The 26090-nt window shown below is 44.0% G+C and overlaps 1 protein-coding gene and 1 long non-coding RNA gene across 2 annotated transcripts in view; both read right to left on the bottom strand.

The window, feature by feature from the left end:
- Positions 1 to 6401, bottom strand: part of LOC136587105 (uncharacterized) — a 59265-nt gene extending 52864 nt beyond the window's left edge. Inside the window, exon 1 of the mRNA XM_066585576.1 lies at positions 6319 to 6401. Within this exon, the coding sequence (XP_066441673.1) occupies positions 6319 to 6354 (36 nt within the window). The 5' untranslated portion in view covers positions 6355 to 6401. The remainder of the gene's footprint in view (positions 1 to 6318) is intronic.
- Positions 1 to 26090, bottom strand: part of LOC136586650 (uncharacterized) — a 274484-nt gene that overhangs the window by 99775 nt on the left and 148619 nt on the right. The gene's annotated exons all lie outside the window — the stretch shown is intronic.

Genomic DNA, 26090 nt, shown 5'->3' with positions numbered 1-26090 from the left:
AAGCCATAAAGCTCTTTAAAGACGTTTGTTAAAAAATACAATTTTTTTTTGTTCCTTTCTCAACAAAATTACATTTCGCTTCAACCACTACATAAAGAACACGTTCAAACCTCAGACACGAAGCCGGAGCAAATGGCCAGCGTATTGTAACGCGCCCGTAATCCAGATGTGCAGTAAGTATGTTACAGCAGTTTTATTAAAAAACAGCTATGAAAAAACGGCCATGTGAAAACGTATTTACATGAGCTCCGTAATAGCATCCGCAAAACGCGGACCAAACATGGAGCTAAAATACGCTCATCTGGAAGCGGCCGAATTTTGTGGTTACTTTTTTTTTTAGCGGCTATGTATTTTAAATCGCAGAAGCAAGGATAGAAAACCAGCAGGTGGGTGAATGCAGCTCTTGGTGTGACTGGTGTATATGACGTGACTAGAGATGTGCGAGCGTACTCGCTAAGGCAAACTACTCGAGCGAGTAGTGCCTTATGCGAGTACCTGCCCGCTCGTCTCTAAAGATTCGGGTGGCGGTGGGGGAGAGCTGTGAGTTGCGGGAGTGAGCAGGGGGGGAAGAGAGAGAGAGATCTCCTCCCTCCAACCCCCGTTCCTCCCCCCGCAGCTCCCCGCCCCCCGAATCTTTAGAGACGAGCGGTCAGGTACTCGCATAAGGCACTACTCGCTCGAGTAGTTTGCCTTAGTGAGTATGCTCGCTCATCTTTAGACGTGATGTAAGGGCCTATACGCACGGCCATATGAACATCCATGAAACGCATGTTTTTACTCCAAAACACAGATGAGAGTTGTGTTTTACGGACCCAGAGGGCATAGCGGGCAAACAATGCATAAGTTTGACCAAGTTTAGCCAAGCAAACTTTTAAGTGTTTTTTTTTTTTTTTTGGTATCGAAAAACTTAGCCTACTACACTTTTCTGTCCAACAGATAGAGCAGATAAAATGTAGACTTTTTTGCATTTAGTTTATGGGAAATGTATGAAAACTTGGTTTGCATTTGCATACATTTCAATCAAACGTTCTTTGGAGCTCTCAGCAAACTTCCTGTTGCAAAAGACCCAGAATTTCCCATTTTTTTCTGTATTATATTCCAATACTTTGACATTTAATAGAGAATACAGTAAAAACATAAGTTTCTCAGACCTGCTGCTGGGGAATTCCTCCAGACCCCTTGCTGAGGGGCCGCAGGGGAATCCCTTCAGTCTCCCTGAGCTGAAGGGGGTCCCTGGCAATAAAGGGGGTTCCCCTGGGCCTTTCCTTCATCGCGCTCTCTCCCCACTGCGGGAGAAATCCCTTCATTTTTCTTTGCTAACCGTCTCCCATAGGAGTTTATAGAGGCTTTTGCGCACCAAAGATAGTGTTTCTCCTAAAATAAGACCCTGTCTTATATTAATTTTTGCCCCCAAAAAGGAACAAGGTCATATTTTCAGGGGGTGTCTTATACTTGCCTAGCAGGTGCAGTCCATCCCGCTGGGCTGCAGTACTCCAGCAGGCTTCCATGCAGTCTTCAAAGCCGACGGAGTATCTCCTGCTGGCGACGGGGCTTGAATACTACGCCTCCAGCAAGCGATTGCTCTGATTAGTTCAAAAATGCCGCAGACCAGCAGGAGGGACCCGAACGGCGCCTGCTAGGAGAGTATTGCTTGCTTTTTTCATGCAGCAAAAGCTAGGGCTCATTTTAAGGGCAGGGCTTATATTTCAAACCCTCCCCGAAACTCAGGGGAGGGCTTATTATTGGGGTATGTCTTATTTTGGGGGAAACGCAGGTCTATCTTTTCATGCAGCAAAGAATTTCAGTTGCTGAATTTCAGTCCCTGGTGTCCTATCTTTTTTAGGTGCAATTTTTTTTGCGCGGCTAAGATTCCTTCATCTGAATGTTTCCCTAAGAAACCACTGGTTCTGATAGTTGCGCTGTTTTCCCTTCAGGTACGTTTTTCACATTCATGATGGTCCCGAAACTCAGGACCACCGAAAGATGAAGTTACTTCTCAGTCATATCGGATAATCCATATAGCCGACACTCCTTCATGGGAAACATTGTAACCTGCTGCCATCTCTGTGACTGCTACAGTGTATCTGTCATTAATCCTCAGCGATCTGCTTACATCTCAGGTGTGATCCCATTACAGCAAAGTGAATTGTAACAGGCAGCAACAAATATCAATGCATCATCTTCCAAACCCCTCCAGGATGAAAGCCTCATGTCTAGGAGAACCAGATTATGAAAATACTTAGGCTCATTCCCAGGGCCGTATGATGCCATCGTTGCGTATGACAGCGATTGTGCAATTAAACAGGCAATAATCACCTGTAGGGGGAGCCGCCTGCAGACAGACTCATACAGCCACCATAGAGGGGCATACAGACTTAGGCTGCATGCAGAATCCGACCCTGGCAGCAGAGGCGTCCGAGGGTACCTGACTTCTGTATCTTCATCTGTACTGCGGATGGTCCGCACAGCGAGCCGTTGGAAGTGCGCAGTACAAATTTATTTATTTTTTAACTCCTGCATCAATGGCAGAAGGGCCATGGATCAGATGGCTATCATTGACTTCAATAGAAGCCGTCCGCGCAAAAATGGAGCATGCTGTGAGCCTTCATCCGCGAGCGGAAACTGCAATTTGTTTTCACTCGTGTGCATAAAGAATCACTTTTCCGTAGAATGCTATGGGCGGTATTTACTGCAGAATCCAGAGGGGGGCGCCCGCTCTGAATTCTGCAATACAAATCTGCTTGTGTGCATGCACCCTTATACAGCCACAGCAGGGGTTCCCCGCACACAGACTTCTGCAGCCACCCATAGGGTGGACATTCCGTGCGTACACTCTCATACAACCACCACTAGGGGAGGGCATTCCTTGCGTACAAACGCATACAACCACCACTAGGGGAGGGCATTCCCTGCGTACAAACTCATACATCCACCACTAGGGGAGGGCATTCCCTGCGTACAAACTCATACATCCACCACTAGGGGAGGGCATTCCCTGCGTACAAACTCATACATCCACCACTAGGGGAGGGCATTCCTTGCATACAAACTCATACATCCACCACTAGGGGAGGGCATTCCTTGCATACAAACTCATACATCCACCACTAGGGGAGGGCATTCCTTGCATACAAACTCATACAACCACCACTAGGGGAGGGCATTCCTTGCATACAAACTCATACAACCACCACTAGGGGAGGGCATTCCTTGCATACAAACTCATACAACCACCACTAGGGGGAAGGCATTCCTTGCATACAAACTCATACAACCACCACTAGGGGAGGGCATTCCTTGCATACAAACTCATACAACCACCACTAGGGGAGGGCATTCCTTGCATACAAACGCATACAGCTCTCATTCTCACCATGTTTTACCCAATTCCCACCAAGTGATATGCCTTAAATACCCTTCTATAACTATATCTATTAGTTTGTAGTAGCCCTGTATACCTTAAAAAAAAAAAACAAAAAAAAAAAAAAAACAATTGTCCGCTGGGTGTATCCAGAACTTGCAGGTGCCTTGATGAATCACCGCTAAAACAACGTCCTCTCTTTCTGTAGCATTATCATGTCAAAGACCTCAGCCTCGCGTTCGCGCAGTGCAACCTACAGTAGAATCAGCTGTTGTGGAAGGAGGAACCAAATCTGCCCTGCGCATAGGGAGGAGCGCTTCACATCTGCGCCGGAGCCTCCGGAAAGAAAGCGAAGCATGCAGCGCTTTTTCTTCTCTCCCAAAGCTGGACAGCGACAGCCGTTCAGCATCGGGGATTCTCCTTTTCTCCTGCTGGACCATCTACATAGGATAAGGGGTCCTGTACGTTACTGTCAGGGTGGCTTCGTACTGGACGCCCATCGTCCGAACGGTCCTGTGGAATAGTCGCTCAGGCGAGTTGTCAGCGTTTTAATAACGGGTGCGGTTACACGGTACACAGAGCGGGCGATGGGCCATTTCCCAAGAAAACCTCCAGATAGGCAGATTCCTTTAAGAATGACCGACTTTCGATCGCCCAGCGGCAGTTCTTTCAGGTGAGCTGACGTGAGCGTTCTTGCTCGTCTCCCTGTTGGTGGCCGTGTTTGCACTGAATGACAATTGTTTGCATTCGTTATTTTGGGTGATTATTCAGCAGATCGTCATCCAGTGTAAACACACCTTCAGGCCATGTTCACACGCAGCAGAGACGCTGCAGAATTCTCAGCAGTGGAAAATTCTGCAGCATTTCCGCATCCAAAACAGAGTCAAAATCTGCACCGTTAGCGCAGATTTTGACTTGAAATCAGCTGATTTCAGAAAATACAGCGCTCTCCTCACCTCCAAAGTCTTTGCGCAGTCAGCGCTCCCCGAACCCCTATAGTGATGCCAGTGCCGCTGGTCAAGGGATGTCACTTCTGCATCACCCGACCAGCGGCGCTGCACCTACCTCCGGGTTCAGGGAGCGCTGACTGTGGAGGTGAGGGGGAGCGCCATATCTGTCAAAATCAGATATGCATCCGATGTCAAGTCTAAATGCGGATTTTGACTATTTTGGATGCAGAAATGCTGTGGAATTTGCTAGTGCTGCGATAACTTACTGATCGGAGGAGTCGGACTCCCGTATCCTGTTCTCCGTATCACCAAGAGGGGGGGCTTGTTCCCCCGCAGTGATGTCACTCTGAACGGAAACAATTAAAACAAATGCAGCGCTCCATTCAATTCCCTACTGATCGGCAAGTTACCCCCTGTCCTCTTATGTTTAAACGGGGCGGAAGTTCGGCATCAAAAACAGAATGATTTTGACTCCCCTCCGAAGTCTTTAGCTGTCAGCGCTTCCTTCATCTCGTCCCTGGCGGCCTCTAATGAGCGCACGCCGCTAGTCAGGTGATACGGAAGAGCCATTCCCTGACCGGCAGCTGTGCACTCAGTACATGCCGCCGGGTACCAGGTGAAGGTAGTGCTGATGGCCGAGTATTTCGTAAGGGAGCGCAGCGTCCTCTGAAGTCACCTGTGGGTACGCAGCTGGCGGGGAATCAAAATTGTTGCAGAGTTTGACTCCGTTTAGGATGCAGAATTTGTAGCGGAATTCCGGCCCGTGTAAACCTACCTGCCAGCTCAGGGGTGACTGCGAGCTGCGCCTCAGGTTCTTGGACGCAACTGACAGCGTATAGAGATAGATACTCCATCCACGCGCGACATCGCATATTACACGTCCGACTCACGCGAGACTCGGACAAAAGTAGGGCATGCAGAAACTTTTCAAACTTGGACCGCTGATCTGAGCGGGGAGGAAGATTTAAAGGAATATATATATATATATACACACACACACATTATATATATATATATATATATATATATATATATATATATTATATATAAAGCCATTCCAATGAATGGGCTATTCTCCCATGCGAGTTCCATCCATATCACAAACGTATACGGGAATATCGCCCAGGTGCAATCCTGGACAGAAGCACTGAGGGACCTATACATAGCAGGTGAAGACTACTATACACAATGCATACCAGTCCTATAGGTGACATAGTAACAAAATCTAATTAGCACGATATGATGGGATTGTACAGGAACAAGGGATCCTATAGATAACGAATGCAGGATGATATGGATGAAGATGCTCGATCCTATGGACAATATGCGAGGACCACGTAGATTATATAGGTTGATTCGTACATAAAAGCGATGCTGGCTCCTATAGATATAAAGATGGATGAAACTTGCCAGAAACACGAGCGTAGGGAACTAAGTTGCAGGAGTCATCCTAATTATTCCTTGATGTCCCCTATAGATTACACAAGGGGCAACTATATGTATAACAAGTGGAACATATAGAAACACAACTGGCTTATACAAACTCCCCTGTGGGCATGTAATCTCATTATATATAAACACAAGCAGTATACATCATACAGGGGCAGCATAGCATCCCCTACACAGTGATGCCGAGCGCCCCCTAGAGGTTACATACTGTTGTATCATATACGTGGGGGCAATGTGGGGTCCTGTGTATAGATGAAGCCTCTTGCACGTTAAAGAGGGGACTGTGGGGCCCCCTATAGAATGCACAGTTTCTAGAGGTGGGACCTATAGATCACACAGGGATGCAGGCTGCTGGACTTCATGGCTCCCATACATTACATACGGGGAGGGCACACTCCTAATGGGCTCTGGACGTGAAGACCACGGCTCATACACATCATATACAGGGCTCCTATACAATACATAGGACCCGGGAGCAGCTATATACAGAAACCCTGCGCTGCGCATAGAACAAAGCGGAGCCGCGCTCATCGCACGAGGGGGCAGTAAAACTCCTACCTGCGCCAGACTCTCCGAAATTAACGGCCGCTCCATGTTCCGCTGCTCCCGTTCACTGACTACAGCCCGAAAACTGGGCGAGAACCGAAGGAGGAGCGACTCGGGAGAGAGGAGGGGCCAAGGGGAGGCGGAGAGAAGAACAGGGCGGAGACAGCCGGCGGTAGACGATTGGTGTGAAAACAAAAGGAGGGGTTAAATTGAGGCGGGAGAAAAGATGGTGGCAAGGGATTGGAGTAACGCTGAAGGCGGGGCCAGAGGGCGTGGACTAATCTGAGAAGCGTGAAGTCGCTAGTGATTGGTGTAGTTCAGAGGCGGAGCCACACTGTTTCCACAGGAAAAGGCGGGTAGTGTTATTAGGGACGACGGGCAGAGCGTTTTGGATTGGATGGCACGAGAGGCGGAGTCTGCAATAAACAATAAACGCTAGGCGGAGCCGAGGAAAGGACCGGAAATTCCCGGATGATGTTAGTCACAGTCTAGCAGGCGGCTGTTCTCACGTGACATAGCTGGTACACTGAAGTATAACAAGCGTGTAATTAAACTGGAGCTATAACTGAGGGAGGGGTATAATGTATTATATCAGTCAGCTCTACTGTAATTTATATTGTAATTCAGCAATAAATGTAGTCATGTGGCAAATGTATATTCTAGAAAGCTAATGCAAATTCTTTTTTTAATCACTGCTGTAACACCACACAGTAGACAAGAATGTAGCTTTTATAATACTACCCCCCTATGTGAAATATAACTACTATAATACTATCCCCTATGTACAAGAATATAACTACTATAATACTGCCCCCTATGTACAAGAATATAACTACTATAATACTGCCTCCTATGTACAAGAATATAACTACTATAATACTGCCTCCTATGTACAAGAATATAACTACTATAATACTGCCTCCTATGTACAAGAATATAACTACTATAATACTGCCTCCTATGTACAAGAATATAACTACTATAATACTGCCCCCTATGTCCAAGAATATAACTACTATAATACTGCCCTCTATGTACAAGAATATAACTACTGTAATACTGCCTCCTATGTACAAGAATATAACTACTATAATACTGCCTCCTATGTACAAGAATATAACTACTATAATACTGCCCCCTATGTACAATAATATAACTACTATAATACTGCCCCCTATGTGCAAGAATATACCTACCATAATACTGCCTCCTATGAACAAGAATATAACTACTATAATACTTCCCCCTATGTACAAGAATATAACTACTATAATACTGCCTCCTATGTACAAGAATATAACTACTATAATACTGCCCCCTATGTACAAGAATATAACTACTATAATACTGCCCCCCTATGTACAAGAATATAACTACTATAATACTGCCCCCTATGTACAAGAATATAACTACTATAATACTGCCCCCCTATGTACAAGAATATAACTACTATAATACTGCCCCCTATGTACAAGAATATAACTACTATAATACTGCCTCCTATGTACAAGAATATAACTACTATAATACTGCCCCCTATGTACAAGAATTTAACTACTATAATACTGCCCCCTATGTACAAGAATATAACTACTATAATACTGCCTCCTAGGTACAATAATATAACTACTATAATACTGCCCCCTATGTGCAAGAATATACCTACCATAATACTGCCTCCTATGAACAAGAATATAACTACTATAATACCTCCCCCTATGTACAAGAATATACCTACCATAATACTGCCTCCTATGTACAAGAATATAACTACTATAATACTGCCTCCTATGTACAAGAATATAACTACTATAATACTGCCCCCTATGTACAAGAATATAACTACTATAATACTGCCCCCCTATGTACAAGAATATAACTACTATAATACTGCCCCCCTATGTACAAGAATATAACTACTGTAATACTGCCCCCTATGTACAAGAATATACCTACCATAATACTGCCTCCTATGTACAAGAATATAACTACTATAATACTGCCTCCTATGTACAAGAATATAACTACTATAATACTGCCCCCTATGTACAAGAATATAACTACAATAATACTGCCCCCTATGTACAAGAATATAACTACTATAATACTGCCCCCCATGTACAAGATTATAACTACTATAATACTGCCCCCTATGTACAAGAATATAACTACTATAATACTGCCCCCTATGTACAAGAATATAACTACTATAATACTGCCCCAATGTACAAGAATATAAGTACTATAATACTGCCTCCTATGTACAAGAATATAACTACTATAATACTGCCCCCTATGTACAAGAATATAACTGCTATAATACTGTCTCCTATGTACAAGAATATAACTACTATAATACTGCCCCAATGTACAAGAATATAAGTACTATAATACTGCCCCCTATGTACAAGAATATAACTACTATAATACTGCCCCCTATGTACAAGAATATAACTACTATAATACTGCCCCCTATGTACAAGAATATAACTGCTATAATACTGTCTCCTATGTACAAGAATATAACTACTATATTACTGCCCCCTGTGTACAAGAATATAACTACTATAATACTGCCCCCTATGTACAAGAATATAACTACTATAATACTGCCCCCTATGTACAAGAATATAACTACTATAATACTGCTCCTATGTACAAGAATATAACTACTATAATACTGCCCCCTATGTACAAGAATTTAACTACTATAATACTGCCCCCTATGTACAAGAATATAACTACTATAATACTGCCTCCTAGGTACAATAATATAACTACTATAATACTGCCCCCTATGTGCAAGAATATACCTACCATAATACTGCCTCCTATGAACAAGAATATAACTACTATAATACCTCCCCCTATGTACAAGAATATACCTACCATAATACTGCCTCCTATGTACAAGAATATAACTACTATAATACTGCCTCCTATGTACAAGAATATAACTACTATAATACTGCCCCCTATGTACAAGAATATACTATAATACTGCCCCCCTATGTACAAGAATATAACTACTATAATACTGCCCCCCTATGTACAAGAATATAACTACTGTAATACTGCCCCCTATGTACAAGAATATACCTACCATAATACTGCCTCCTATGTACAAGAATATAACTACTATAATACTGCCTCCTATGTACAAGAATATAACTACTATAATACTGCCCCCTATGTACAAGAATATAACTACAATAATACTGCCCCCTATGTACAAGAATATAACTACTATAATACTGCCCCCCATGTACAAGATTATAACTACTATAATACTGCCCCCTATGTACAAGAATATAACTACTATAATACTGCCCCCTATGTACAAGAATATAACTACTATAATACTGCCCCAATGTACAAGAATATAAGTACTATAATACTGCCTCCTATGTACAAGAATATAACTACTATAATACTGCCCCCTATGTACAAGAATATAACTGCTATAATACTGTCTCCTATGTACAAGAATATAACTACTATAATACTGCCCCAATGTACAAGAATATAAGTACTATAATACTGCCCCCTATGTACAAGAATATAACTACTATAATACTGCCCCCTATGTACAAGAATATAACTACTATAATACTGCCCCCTATGTACAAGAATATAACTGCTATAATACTGCCCCCTATGTACAAGAATATAACTACTATAATACTGCCCCCTATGTACAAGAATATAACTACTATAATACTGCCTCCTATGTACAAGAATATAACTACTATAATACTGCTCCCTATGTACAAGAATATAACTACTATAATACTGCCCCCTATGTACAAGAATATAACTACTATAATACTGCCTCCTATGTACAAGAATATAACTACTATAATACTGCCCCCTATGTACAAGAATATAACTACTATAATACTGCCCCCTATGTACACGAATATAACTACTATAATACTGCCCCTTATGTACAAGAATATAACCACTATAATATTGCCCCCTATGTACAAGAATATAACTACTATAATACTGCCCCCTATGTACAAGAATATAACTACTATAATACTGCCCCCTATGTACAAGAATATAACTACTATAATACTGCCTCCTATGTACAAGAATATAACTACTATAATACTGCCCCCTATGTACAAGAATATAACTACTATAATACTGCCCCCTATGTACACGAATATAACTACTATAATACTGCCCCTTATGTACAAGAATATAACCACTATAATATTGCCCCCTATGTACAAGAATATAACTACTATAATACTGCCCCCTATGTACAAGAATATAACCACTATAATATTGCCCCCTATGTACAAGAATATAACTACTATAATACTGCCCTCTATGTACAAGAATATAACTACTATAATACTGCTCCTATGTACAAGAATATAACTACTATAATACTGCTCCCTATGTACAAGAATATAACTACTATAATACTGCCTTCATGTACAAGAATATAACTACTATAATACTGCCCCCTATATACAAGAATATAACTACTATAATACTGCCCCCTATGTACAAGAATATAACTACTATAATACTGCCCCCTATGTACAAGAATATAACTACTATAATACTGCCCCCTATGTACAAGAATACAACTACTATAATACTGCCCCCTATATTCTTGTACATAGGAGCAGTATTATAGTAGTTATATTCTGGTACATAGAATAATATAAAAAGAAAAAAACTTTTCTATTCACTGCGCTACACTCCCAACCCAAATCGTCCTGTGGGAATAAGCTACTAAAAACATACGTCAATAGTAAGCTATAATTTTATTCCCCATATTCCACATGACAGATATATTAAAAGCAACGCGTTTCTGCGTCCTCTGACGCCTTTATCAAGCTTGACAGGACGATTTGGGTTGGGAGTGTAGCGCAGTGAATAGAAAAGTTTTTTATTTTTATATTATTCTTTATTTCCCAATTTGTTATTTGAAACTTTTGGGGGGTACTTTTCAAGCTGCTGCTCTCTAGATCAGCTGAGTAGAACTATTAGATTCTATAGTAATAGCTCTTCTGGATTAAACTCCACCCATCGGCAAAGAAACCCTCTAAAGGTGAACTGGGATTCCCGGTGCAAGTGGGACACAAACTTATGTTTGTTGCCCCGCCTGACACCCGGTAAGTAGAATTCGATTTGTTTATTAATTTTTTCATTTTTGTGATGGCGCTCTCCCTAACTTTCGTTTCCATTCTTGTACATAGGAGGCAGTATTATAGCAGTTATATTCTTGCACTTAGGGGGCAGTATTATAGCAGTTATATTCTTGTACATAGGGGGCAGTATTACAGTAGTTATATTCTTGTACATAGGAGCAGTATTATAGTAGTTATATTCTTGTACATAGGAGGCTGTATTATAGTAGTTATATTCTTGTACATGGGGGGCAGTATTATAGTAGTTATATTCTTATACATAGGGGGCAGTATTATAGTAGTTATATTCTTGTACATAGGAGACAGTATTATAGCAGTTATATTCTTGCACTTAGGGGGCAGTATTATAGCAGTTATATTCTTGTACATAGGGGGCAGTATTACAGTAGTTATATTCTTGTACACAGGGGGCAGTATTATAGTAATTATATACTTGTACATAGGTGGCAGTATTAAAATACTGTAGATTATACCGTAGAATATAATAGGAAGCAGATTTGATGCAGGATTATCGTGGAGTCAAATTAGCAAAAATCCACATTATGAACATACCCTTAGTATATTATAGAACAGCAAAACTTTATTTACATATGAATGGAGATATCCTTCAAGTGATCCTTGTGTGTGCAAAGCTTACAAGGAAAGGGACAAGTAGTCAGTAGTCAATTGGTATCTGACACAGTGTCTCTGTAGGCCTTAAGTCCCATTTACACAGAACAATTATTGTTTAAAATTTGCTCAAACAATGGATTTTGAGCAATAATCGTTGTGTGTAAATGCTTTCATCTTTCACTCTTTGGCTGAATGATGATTTTTAGGTGAGCATAAAATCCATTGTTCAGCCGTAGAGCAGATAAGACAGACCACACTCTGTGTTCTCCATAGCAGTGCTGATTACATTGATTACAGCTGATAGCCCCATGTGAGAACAAAGGAGCTGTATGCAAAGAACAGACCATCTGCTGTTCTCTGCAAGCAGCTTCTCGGGGCTCATTTGCATGTAAATGAAGCTGATAAAGTGTTAATGGACATTAGTGCTTATTAGTACTTTATGCAAAATGATTGCTGAAGCTGTCAATCTTTCAATCGCTTGAAAGTTTGTCTTTGCGTGTAAATGAGCCTTTATTCACATGAACGCTTTATTGCGGCTATTTTTGGAAATTGCAATGGATGCTGCAACGTTAGCTAAAAGTCGCGACCATCTGAAGCATTGGATCCCAATGCATTCGTTCAAATAAGCGATTTTCCAGTCAGTAAAATCTTCCTGCCTGAAAAGATAGCACGTACGTTGCAGAATCCGGTTGGCCACTTTTACTTGCGGACGGAAAAGATAGGTCTTGTCATATCTTTTGGCCGTGATCAGGCGGCAGCTCCCATATAAGCCTATGGAAGCTTTCGGCAAGTGGAGGAGGAGGGACTTTAGCAGCAGCTCATGCTGCTAAACTCCCTCCCACCTCCCTCCTTCTCTTCTTGCCAGCAGCTCCCATAGCCTTCTATGGGAGCTACTATTGACGCGATCAGCTGGCAAAGGGAGGGGGAGAGAGTTTAGCGTGCTTGATTTCCACTTCTAAGAACCCTGTAACTATGACTTAGCTGCAATAGTATATTTATGCATTATGCTACCTGAGGTTACAAGTGAAATAGCAGTATTTCTGCAGGACGCGGCACTTTTCCGCTCAGCTGCCCGTAACACTTCTGCACAGTGATACATCTCTCATGACTCATTTGCTCTAAGTTGGTCCAGACATTGCTGTATGCTCTACACTTACATAAACCACCTGTTAACCATGACCTACTTATTGTTGACAGTGATAAAAGTTTACACTAGCTCAGTGTCGTCTTGTCTCTTATTATTAGCTCATATGTAGCACACCATGTAGAAGAAAGTTACATAAGCCGGTCAGGATGTCCGTTTCCTCCAATCAACAAGCTAGGATGATTAACGTACAGTGCATGCTTCCATTCAGCCTCCCCACCAATTAGGACTTCATTCAGTGGGTGCAAATTTTAGGGCAACTTGCAGCAAAATCCTTTTTTAAAAGTGGATCACAAACAGGGGTTGATTGGCCCTCAGGACCCAATTAGTTGTCCGGTCAGGTCCTGGGGACAGAGAAAGCGCAGATTTTTAAAAAATGTATTTGGTTAAATGAACTAAAATAAAATAAAAAACACTTAAATTCACCTCTGTCGCTCCTTCTGCTCCTGGCCATTGCACTCCGCGTCTGCACTGATCATTCACTGAGTTTCAGGTAGACCGATCATGTGAGAAGTCACATCGATGACATGATCGCTTTACCCTGAACTCAGTGAGTGAACAATGCATGGACTGCAGTGGCTGTTACTGAGTGGGGGCCTAGATTGGACACTATTAGTAATAATGCGCCATATAGGAGTGGGGGTCCACGGGGGCAATATTATTGGTTTAGGGCCTATATGGGGAATTATTACTAAGTGGATGCCAATGAGGGGCAATATTACAGAGTGGGGGCCCATGGGGGCAGTGTTACTGAGTGGGTGCCTATATTAGAGATCACAGATGACTTCTAAGTGTAGTGGGCAGGGTCAGTCCTTTGGCCCGGGAAGATGGCGGGGTAAACTTACAAGATATGTCATGGGTGGCTCTACCATCCTCTTCCAACAGATCCAAAGTATAGTCGGCCCAGGTGCACGCAGCCCCCGGGAAAATATCAACAGCGCTAGAGAATATTACTTGTTTTGTCTACGTGACGCCAGTACCTCTCTGTAATACTCACAATTAATAACAGAGTCCACAAAAGTTAACGTTGAATTGGAGGCACATAGTTCTCTTTTACTTCAACTTAACTCAAGCAGTCTTAAGCCTTACAACGCCAAAGGAGAATACATTTTCTCCACAGTTCCTTCCTTCAAAAAGTTTGTATCCAGGAAAAAGTCATTGTCCCCGCATTCAATCTTTTGAGCATGCGCAGTCCTAGTTATCTGTCGGACGACTACCGGGGGGGGGGGGGTGTAATCCCGGTACTTCTCAGGTACATAACACAACCACTCTCAATTTCTTCACTCCGTACCTCCTCTCTTCATTGCAATCACTCCCACTGTCCTCCCTACATGGTCCTTGTTAGCGCTCCAAATTGTGGTAGATGAATGGTGGTACCGTGCACACTCCTTGGAGGTGAGAAATCTCATAGTCACAGAGATGGGCCCGAGACACTGCTCGGGGGAACTTCAGAGTTTGTTTCTCCTCTGCACAGTCCCTGTCTCCCGAGCACCTCCACATTCTCCCTCTCGAGAAGCTCGCACCTCTCTTCTCTTTCTCCTTCTCTTTCCTCCCGACTACCACTGCTCTCTCACTCCTCCCCTAATCATAACTCACTCCTCAGGTCATCCACAATCAGACAGTTAAAGAGACAGTGCACATAACTGACATAGGCTGACTTGACATACAGCGCAGACATCAGCACACATGTAAAGATACAACTGGAACACACACAGCAGCACAAACACACACAGAAAGACGCTGGGCAACTACATCATTATATAGGAAGTCTTGTCAGGGGAGGAACCCAAAACTTCACATTTATTATTAAATGTTTAAAAATAGAGCACATCTCGTGGCTCCCCCCCCCCCCCCTCCCTCCTTCCTTCCCCTTTCTCAAGTTATACACTTTCCTTTCTTTTTTTGCAGGATTAGATGTACGCCTGTTTAAATCAAAACAACTGATTGGAGAATCTCTCTGGAGATGTTCAGATGTCGCTCCTTACTGTTTTTGGTTCACAACCTTTAATGACACATTTTCATGTATTAATGTCACTACTGTCTTCATTCCTCTGTCTCAATGAAAGCTATCTGAACTAAAAATAGAGCACATAATGGAAAAAGGGGAAAGGAAAACAGACTTCTCAAAAATGTTTACGTCGTACATCAGCGGCCACCTGTGTTATATCATGGGGTGGATATGGACAATACAGGTCCAGTTCACCAAACAAAAGACTATAGATAAGTCCACCAGGCTCATATAGTAAATCAACCAGTAAACTGAATAAACGCTCCCCAGCTATAAAATGTAGGCTATCTTCATCCCATCAGGGAGAGAAAACTTTTATCCAGATAGTATAAAAGAGTAAGCGCAGCCCGCTTAATCATTAGAAATAGATCAAAGTTTTTGACTCGGACTGCCTTGGCATTCTATCTTTCTATCTTACCCTAGCAAGCAACCATTGATGAATATAGAACATACTTGCTATGAATGGCAACTAAGCCAGGCTGACAACTTAGAAATTGGAGCTGCAATAGCTCGCTATCTATTGAACTCAACTCACTATGATGTAGATAGGCTGTCAGCAGGACATCATCGCTGTTCAGCCAGAAGCTTTTGTGTTTTTATGTCTCCCATTCCTGCTAACTCCTGACGAAATACTGCATTTTTTTCAGCGTAGAAACACGTCAAATAAGGCAGAATTAACAGTTAGCTATCTTGCAGAGCTAATACAGTTACAGCTCATTAGCACTCAGGGACGTAACTAGAGGTTCAGGGGCCCAGGTGCAAAGGTTCAGCTTGGGCCCCGCACACCTTTACCCATACCTAAACCATGCTGCATACAGCTGCAAAACGAATTTCCATACATGATCTAGCCCCTTGGCATTGGCCCATTTAGACAAAATTCACGATAATCGTTGTGTGCATTTACACGGCAAGATGATTGCTCAAAATTCGCTCAGACGGCAGTTTGAGTGAGTTTTGGGCGTTCACTTTGCATAAGTGTGTAAATGAAGGCTCACGCTGTATGCAGAAGACAAGCGGGACCGCTATCTTCTGTTATACAGCTGAGCACTACAAGCGGGGTATGCAGAAGACAGCTGGACCACTTGTTTTCTGCATACTCCTGCTGTGTTGTCCGAGTGGGATACCAGCTGAAACAATAGTATCATGGTATCCCGCTGAGAACTCAGCACGTGGCACTGATAAGGCTCATCCTTAACTAAATCTGCATGATGGCCACGTGTTTAGACCCAGCGATCCTCGCTCAAAAGACTGCTTTTCAGCGACTATCGGTGTGTCTAAATGGGGCTATAAGCTTTCCAGACATGGCTCATTCCCTGGGCTACGTAAAAATGTGTTTGTAGCCCCTTAGGCAGTTTTCACAAGGCCAAGATAATCGTGTGAGATTTGTACATTGTGAGACGCACGCATTTCTTTTGAATGGAGTCACACACATGAGCGATGTCTTACCGCATTGCATCACACCTTGATGCGGGAAACAAATTGTGGCCCATCCTTGTTTTGCTCCATGCCCTCACATTGCATCTCCCATTGTTTAAAATGGGGCTGGCAGCAGCATCGTGCCACATGCTAGTTGCACGATGTGCGATGTGAGATTTCCCCATTGAAAACAATGGGAAAAACTCAGCGATAGCCGTGATTGGTTCATGAAGCACTGCAGTGATTGGCTGAGCCACGGCGCTTGAGAACCAATCAAAGCCAATGCTTCCTGGAGGCGGGGATTTTGAACCTCCAAACCAGGAAACGCTGTCTGAAAACTAAAAGCAAGTATGCCAGAGCTGCGGAGAAGAAGTGCGACGGAGCAGACTGCGCCTTTTAGGTTATGTATTGTTTTTTGTTTTTATGTAAAGGCAAAAGGGGCTTATTTTCAGGGTAGGGGTTATATTTCAAGCCCCCTAAAATCCCAACAAAAGAGCGCTACAAAGTTGCATGACTTTCTGGTGACACAAAATTGCGATATCGCTGCGAGAGACCGCAGCAATGTTGCACAGAACACAACTGCAAGATTGCTGTGATTTTCTCGTGACGATATCGCTGTTGCCCGTGTGAAAGAGGCCTTAAAATCACATCGAAAAACTGCTTACACTTATAAAAAAAAAGCATGCGAATTTTAAACAATACATGCGGGGTTTTTTTAAGGCCTTAGTCAGACGGGCGATGTTTCGTGCGATTTGCAGATCGCATGACGGATGCGCATCCGCAAATCGCGTGACCGGTGCGCGCAAGTCGCCCGCAAATCGCCCGAAAATCTGCTCCTAGCCGCGTTTCATTAGAAATGGGCCGGAGCTGTCCAGCGCATTGCATTCAATGGAGACGGCAATACAGCCGTCTCCATTGAAAGCAATGCGCTGCGGGCGAGCCCGGGATGAATTGTCGGTAAGGGCTTAAATATATAAGCCCTTCCCTGCAATCCATCCTAAAATGTGTTAAAATAAAAAAAAATTGTATACTCACCTTCTGCCGGCAGCCGGAGCTCCGTGCGGCCGTCCTGCAGTGGGTGTGAAGGGGGTGTGAGTCAGACCTGTCCCCTGATTGGCTCAGCGCTGAGCCAATCAGAGGCATGCCTCACTCACACCCATTCATGAATTCATGAATGGATGTGAGTCAGACCTGCCCCTGATTGGCTCAGCGCTGAGAGGCAGCAGTCACTCACCCATTCATGAATTCATGAATGGGTGTGTGAGTGTTTTCAGCCTCTGATTGGTCAGGGCTGTGACCAATCAGAGGAAGATCATTCAGCAGGCGGGGATTTTAAAGCCCCGCCGGCTGAATAGTGCCAAGAAGCAGTTCCGGAGAACTGACAGCGGCCGCGGCTGGACTCCGGCTGCAGCGGAAAGGTGAGTATACAATTTTTTTTTATTTTAACACATTTTAGAATGAATTGCAGGGAAGGGTTTATATATTTAACCCCTTCCCGACAATTCACCCCGCGATCGCCGGCAGCCCATTGCTTTCAATGGAGCGGCTGTATTCCCGGCTCCATTGAATTCAATGGGCAAACATCGTTCTTCTCTGCCACAGCTGTTACAGCTGTGGCAGAGAAGAATGATTTGTCTTCTATATGTTCTCAATGGGGTCGGCGCTGCTGCCGCCGGCCCCATTGAGCGCATATAGAGAAGAGAACAGGAATCGCAGATTGCAGATAGGTGCGATCTGCGATTTTTTGTTCTATAATTTATCGGACGAGCGCATAAAAAGCGCTCATGTGTCCGATACCATTGCAAAGCAATGGTTTTATAAAATCGCCGGACGCATGCGCATGCGCAAATCGCGCGAAAAATCGCCCGTCTGACTAAGGCCTAATGCTGCATGCAGGTTTTTCATGCAGTTTTTAATTGTGTGTAATCATATACAGGAAATACCCAGGTTATACCAGCATGGTCTATATCACTTTATACAGGCAGATGTATATATCTCCTGTATACAATCATATTGACCATGTTGGTGTAAGGCTGATCTCATACTGCATAGAAAGCTCTGGCTGGAGATTCCAACACAGATCCAGTTCAAAGTACTGGAAGAAAAAGCGTTGCTCTTTTTATTCAATCCAAAAGCCGGCCAGCTGGACAGAAAACTGGCGGACTCCATTATAGTCAATAGAGTCCGTCCGGCGCTGTTCAGTTCCGTTCAGAGACGGAGCTGTTCAGCTGTGGAGATTCCCCTTTCCTTCTCCCTGAACGGAGACAAAAAGCAGAATCACCAGAACAAGTGTGAAACCCCCATAACCTGAATATCCACTGTATATAATTAGATATGTCCAGCTGGTATAAGTTATAGGTCCTGTATATAGTGGTGTCAACTATGCTGGTATAAACTGGGCCAGGGTATACCAGCATGGTCCATATCACTATATGGCCTCATGTCCATGGGCGTGGCGGATCCCGCAGCGGAATCCCACCCTGCCCGAGGCCAAGGACACTATTTTACCTGTGTTGATCCCGTGTGGGTCTTCTGCGTTCTGACCCTATCCTCTTTCTTCTGCACAATGGATGTGTGGGGACGTGCAGTAGGAGGGTTCTTTTTTCCAAACTCCTGTTTTCCTGTGGGATCCGTGGCTCATCCGCAGTGTCAACTGTGGATGGGCCGCGAACTGTATGGCTTCCATTGACTTCAATGGGCCATTGACTATTGTAGCCTTGTCCTTGGGTTTAATTAGCAGTTGCTCAAACAACTCCAGGGGAGTGGTGATTGTTTTACAAGCTAAACAAAAATGACTCATTCAAAATCTAATCCACATACTGCCAAAGCAGACAATGGCTTTTTCTTCACACTAATTAAAAACCACCCAACTAGAGATTCTTGACATATATACACACACCCACTGAGAAAACAACCCTCCACTTATCTTCTCTTATCTGTGCCCACATTACATATAAACACTTCAGGCCCATTTACACGGAACAAGTGTCGGGCAAAATGATGCCCGACACTTGTCCCCGTACATACTAGCTCCCATGCACCTGCACAGGAGCTAGTATCGCTGGCTCACAGCGGGGAGGCTGGAGGAGATTTCTCTCTTTGCGCTCCCCCGCCCCTCTCCATTGATATAACGTAGCGGCTGTTCAATACTGAATGGCTGCTATTTACACTGAGCGATCAGCTCATCGTCCATAATTTATGCTGCATAAACAATGGACGATCAGCTGATCGCTCAGTGTAAATAGTAGCCGTTCAGTACTGAAGGGCCACTATGTTATGTCATCGGAGAGGGGCGTGGGAGCACGAGGAGAGAAATCTCCAGCCTCCTCGCTATGAGCCAGCGATACTAGCTCCTGTGCAGGTGCAAATGACTGCTTGGGTTTTGGGTTTTTTTTGCCTTCCTCTGGACCATCAAGGAGGTGGGGGGGGTTGAAACAGGCTGAACTAGATGGACATTGTCTTCATTCAGGCTAACATACTATGTTACTATGTTAGCCCGACACGCATCCCGTCTAAATGGGCCTTACCAAATGACCCAGCAAATGAGAGAAATGGGGTTGATTTCAAATGATTATTTTTATGTGTAAAGACTCATCATTTGAAAGCAAAAAAAACCCTTGAGTCCTTCCTTCCTTCAAACGACAATCCTTGCATGTAAATGGGGCTTAAGATAGAATGCCAAACCAGTCGGAGTCTGGCTTGTGGGGCAACAGGCCCCATGCTTTAGTGTAATTTGCAGTCAGCACCTAGCATTTAAGATTCAGAGTCGGGTATTAAAAGCTTTGATCTATTTCTAACAAGTAAGCCGGCTGTGGTTACTCTTTTATACTATCTAGATATGTTTTCCATCCCTGATGGGTAGAAGATAGTTTAATTTCCATAGCTAGAGAGCGTTTATTTGGTTCACTGGCTGATTTACTATATGAGCCTTGTGCGGTTATTTATAATCTTTGGTTTGGTAAACTGGACCTGTATTGACCATATCTGGATGACTTTCAAAAACTCCTCTAACCCATGATATAACAAAGGTGGCCGGTGATGTATGACATACTATGTCTCAGACACTTCAAACATTTTTGAGAAGTCTGCTGGACTAGTTTAAGCATCGTAAGTTTTCCTTCCCCTTTTTTCAGTTAAAAAGGATATAGACAAACTGGAGCAAGTTCAGAGAAGAGTTACCAAGAAGGTGAGTGATCTGCAAATCATGTCTTATGAGGAACGGTTAAAGGATCTGGGAATATTTAGCTTGCAAAAAAGAAGGCTGAGAGGAGACTTAATAGCGGTCTACAAATATCTGAAGGGTTGTCACACTGCAGAGGGATCAGCCCTATTCTCATTTGCACAAGGAAAGACCAGAAGCAATGGCATGAAACTGAAAGGGAGGAGACACAAATTAGATATTAGAAAAAACTTTCTGACAGTGAGGGTGATCAATGAGTGGAACATGTTACCACAGGAGGTAGTGAGTTCTCCTTCAATGGAAGTGTTCAAACAAAAGGCTGGACAAATATCTGTCTAGGATGATTTAGTAAATTCTGCACTGAGCAGGGGGTTGGACCTGATGACCCTGGAGGGCCCTTCCAACTCTACCATTCTATGATTCTATGATTCCAGATGAGGTCTGACTAAGGAAGAGTAGAGGGGGATAATGACATCATGTAATCTAAACTCTCTGCTTCTCTTAATACATCCCAGAATTATGTTTGCCTTTTTGGCTGTTGCATCACATTATTGACTCATGTTCAGTCTATGATCTATTAGTATACCCAAGTCTTTTTCACATGTGCTGCTTAGCTCAATTCCTCCCATTCTGTATGTGCTTTCTTCATTTTTCTTGCCCAGATGTAGGACTTTGCATTTCTCTTTGTTAAATACCATTCTGTTAGTCACTGTCCACTGTGCAAGTTTTTCTAGATCTTTTTGAATACTCTCTCTCTCTCTCTCTCTCTCTCTCTCTCTCTTCCCTAGTATTAGCTATCCCTCCTAGCTTTGTGTCATCTGCAAATTTGATCAGTTTTCCATCAATTCCCTCCTCCAGATCATTTATAAAAATGTTGAACAAAACTGCGCCTAGAACAGAGTCTTGTGGCACCCCACTTGATACATTATTTCACTTGGATGTGCAGCCATTTATGACCAGTCTTTGAGTACGATTACTCAGCCGGTTATGAATCCACCACCTAACAGTTGCCTTGTCAATCCCATATTTGGTCATTTTTTCAATAAGTATAGTATGAGATACTTTGTCAAATGCTTTACTAAGATCAAGAAAAACTATATTCACCCCGCATTTCCCTGATCAACCCAGTCGGTGATTCTGTCATAGAAGGAAATTAGATTCGTCTGGCATGACTTGTTTGTTACAAACCCATGCTGGCTCTGGTTAATTACTCTACTTTCATCCAAGTACTTGCATGCATGCTGTTTAGTAATTTTTTCAAAGATCTTTCCTGGTATAGTAGTCAGGCCCACAGGCCTGTAGTTTCCTGGATCCACTTTCTTTTCTTTTTTGAAGATAGGGACAACATTTACCCTTTTCCAATCTTCTGGAACTCCACCTGTTTTCCAGGAATTTTCAAAGATTATGGCAAGTGGTTCAGCAATTACCTCCTCTGCTTCCTTTAATATCATCTGAACCTTGAGACTTGAATTCATTTAAGTTAGCTAATTGTTCCCCACCATCTCTCTGCTTACAGATAGCCTGCCTTCTTTTATTCCCCCAATAGCACAAGGAAGATAAGTTGATATTCCATCTTCTTTCTGAGAGAAAACACATACAAAATAGGAATTTAAAAGTTCAGCCTTCTCAACATCATTCTTAACCAATTCACCATTTTCATCGTGTAAGCATCCAATAGCATCTTTGACATTTCTTTTGCTTTTTATATACCCCAAATCCTTTTTTATTGCTTTTGGCCTCTGTTGCAAGCCTCAATTCATTATTAGCCTTTCTGACACTTGCCCTACAGTTTCTGCAGACCGCATTATATTCCTCTTTAGATATTCCACCCTCTTTCCATTTGATGAACATATTTTTCTTTGTTTTTAGCATGTAAAGGTTAAGTTTTAAGTTTCTCCATGTGACAGGGGCCTAATAAGAGAATTATTACTAAGTGGGGGGATCTGTGAGGTGCATTATTACTGAGTGTGGGCCTACGAGATGCATCATTACTGAATATGAGCCTACGAGGGGTATTGTTACTGAGTGGGGTACCTATGATGGGCAATATTAGTGAGTGGAGGCCTTTTTTACTGTGTTTGGGGCACTCAAAGTGGCACTTACTGTGTGGGGCCTACAGGAAGCACAAAAATGGGGAATATTATTACTATGACACCACAGCTGTCATTATTTATATCTTGGGGAACCATGTATGGAGAGACTTATGTAGAGGCAGGAAAATTGAGCCCTTTACTGTATACCTCCAGTCCTAAAATGTTTTATGCTTTGTAACAATTTGCTGGGGCAAGCTACGCATGCCTTGTAGACTTCTCCCGTCCTACCACCTTCTTAGCTGTGGCTAGCAGTTTGTTGACCCTACTTACTTGAGTCAGCCCCACTTGCTGCTGATTTGGGCCCACCTATAACATGAGGCCACTTTGTAATTTTTTTCCAGGGCTACTTTGGGTTCCTAATTAGAGATGATCGAACATGTTCGGCCCCGCCCCTTTTCGCCCGAACACCGAACTTTGCGAGTACTTCCGTGTTCGGGCGAAAAATGTTCGGCGGTCGCCGTGGCAGCGCGGGGGGGTGCTGCGGGGAGTGGGGGGGAGAGGGAAAGAGAGAGGGCTCCCACCTGTTCCCCGCTGCTGCCGCCCGCGCTGCCACGGCGACCCCCGCCCCCCGGCGGCCCCGAACATTTACGCCCGAACACTGAAGTGTTTGGGAAAGCCGGTGTCCGGGTGCGTAAGTGTCCGTAACGGACACGTTCGATCATCTCTATTCCTAATCCATCTCCGGTTGCAAATCAGGGTTATTACTGTGTAATGGCTACAAAATCAACTCCATATTATGGACAGACTATACACATGGGGGGGGGGGGGAATTCAACAAAGATGCTTGCACCAGAATCCTGGTGCTAAAAAGGCACACATGGCTGCACAGATACATTGCCATTACGCAGAGGAACACGTCAGGGATGTCCCCTCTCCCCTTTACTATTTGCAATAGCAATTGATCCTTTGGCAAGTAGAATAAGGCTAAACTCACATAAAGTGAAATTTAGATATGGAGACCTAGAAGAAAAACTAACACTATATACGGATCACCTGTTACTGTTTCTAGGGGACGCTGAGATGTCCTTGAGGATAGCTATCTCCGCGATTGACGAATATGGGTGTCGTTCTGGACTTAGAATTAAGAGCAAGTCCATAAATATGTCGTGTAGATAAACCTGATCTAAATTTTTGAACCTGAGCAGGTTCCATTAGTTTGAACATCAACATTCAAATACTTAGGCATGAATATATCAAGGACTCTTTTGGATTAAGCTAAGCTAAATCTAGACCCACTACAAGCTAGATTCAAACTGAAACCGGATGCGTGGTGTAGGCTCCCACGTTCGGTAATAGGAAGAACAAATCTAATTAAAATGATCTGGATACTGCAGCTGCTCTATCTGCTACATAATTCACCAAAGTGGATCCCACAACACTTCTTCCATAAAGTTAAAAAATATCTATTATGGCGCAAGAAATGCGCACACATAAAATTAAAGACACTCGAGAAGGGGGGTCTGGCTTTGCCTACTCCTTTGACCTATTTTCTAGCATCCTGGATGCAGCACCTCAGAGGATGGGAATCAGAAGAAATACAAGTTGCTAGCCATCAGATCCTAAAAACGTACTTTAATGCAGCGCACTTGATTGAAGCTCTGGAACTACATAGCTTTAAATGTAATGCCCAATCTCTCCCTGGACTTTCCTTTACACACAAAATATGGTGGAAAAGCAGAGGTGGTATAGACATTAGGGGATGTACGCAATATGCCGCTGTCTGGGGCACCGTTTGGTTGCTGGAGTTCAACAAATTAAAAGGCTCTGATAGTTGGAAGAACAGAGGCATCAAGCGGGTTTTTCAGATATTGTTGGGAATGGAAATAAAATCGTTTGATCAACTGCAGGCTGAATATGGATTGCCACATTCGCAGTTCTATAAAGACCTACAGCTGCGACACGCTTACCAGACAGAATTATGCCATCCGATAGTGGTTCAGAGTAAGGGCCCTTTTACATGGGACGAGCTGTCGGGCAAACGAAGTCGAGAGCGCGTCCCAGTGATGATCGCGCTAGTGCTGTTTTATAGGAGCGAGTATCGCTGGCGGGAGAGCAGGGTTTTGAAGAAAAAGGATATATATTAAACACAATGCTGGTCGTAAACATACTAAGATATGGATGAAATGGCTGGGTGTGGTTGGATTGACAAGTCTGAACCTATAAATTAATGTATGGCTGAGGTGATAATGTATTCTAAGTATACTCGTTCTAAATGTGTCTCAATGCTCTGAACTGTAGTCGGATGGCAAACCTGATATTCAGGTGAATGTGGGGAGGGAAGGGGCGTCGATGCCTATCACTCAAATGTCAAACGTCTAGATTTTAATCCGCACTGAAAAACTAGAACGCATAATAAGAACTTAAAGGAGATGTCTCGAGGAAGCAGTTAAATTTTTTTTTTGCCCAGTCCCCCCCATTAAGTACACATTACTAAGCCCCCCTGTAAATGACATTTCTAGCTGGTTCGTACTTACCGTTCCAGCGTTTCAGCAACTTATAAAAGTTTCCTCAAGATGGCCGCCGGCTCTTTCCCCGTCGCTCGCTGCAGCCCGACGTGCGCTCTCCCGAGACACCGCCAGCTGTGTCTCCATGGCAACCGGACGCATCGCAGCCACCGACCAGACGCCCCGCAGCCGCCGACCAGACGCCCACCGCCAGGCAGCAGGTAACCGGCGCTAGCCCCCGGCTCCCCAGCGCTAGACCCTCAGCCCAGGTGAAGGCCCCGGAGCCCAGCGCTAGGTTCCGGAGCCCAGCGCTAGTTCCCCCGGCCTAGCGGCAGCCCCCCCCCCCGGCCTAGCGCTAGTTCCCCCATCACAGCGGCAGCCCCCCCGGCGCAGCGACAGCCCCCCCGGCCTAGCGCTAGTTCCCCCATCACAGCGGCAGCCCCCCCCCCTGCGCAGCGACAGCCCCCCCGGCGCAGCGGCAGCCCGGCGCAGCGGCAGCCCCCCCGGCGCAGCGGCAGCCCCCCCCGGCGCAGCGACAGCCCCCCCCCCCCGGCGCAGCGGCAGCCCGGCGCAGCAGCAGCCCCCCCCGGCGCAGCCCGGCGCAGCGGCAGCCCCCCCCGACAAATCACTTACCTGGGAGGCTTCTCGGGGCTGCTGGGCTGGGCTGGGCTTCTCCGCTGGGCAGCTCCAGTTTCTGCACCTTCCTCTAACAG

Source organism: Eleutherodactylus coqui, chromosome 12 (assembly GCF_035609145.1).
Source record: "Eleutherodactylus coqui strain aEleCoq1 chromosome 12, aEleCoq1.hap1, whole genome shotgun sequence".
NCBI classification, from domain to species: Eukaryota; Metazoa; Chordata; class Amphibia; order Anura; family Eleutherodactylidae; genus Eleutherodactylus; species Eleutherodactylus coqui.
The sequence above is the reverse complement of the archived record's forward strand: the minus strand, read 5'-3'. Positions and strand labels throughout refer to the sequence as shown.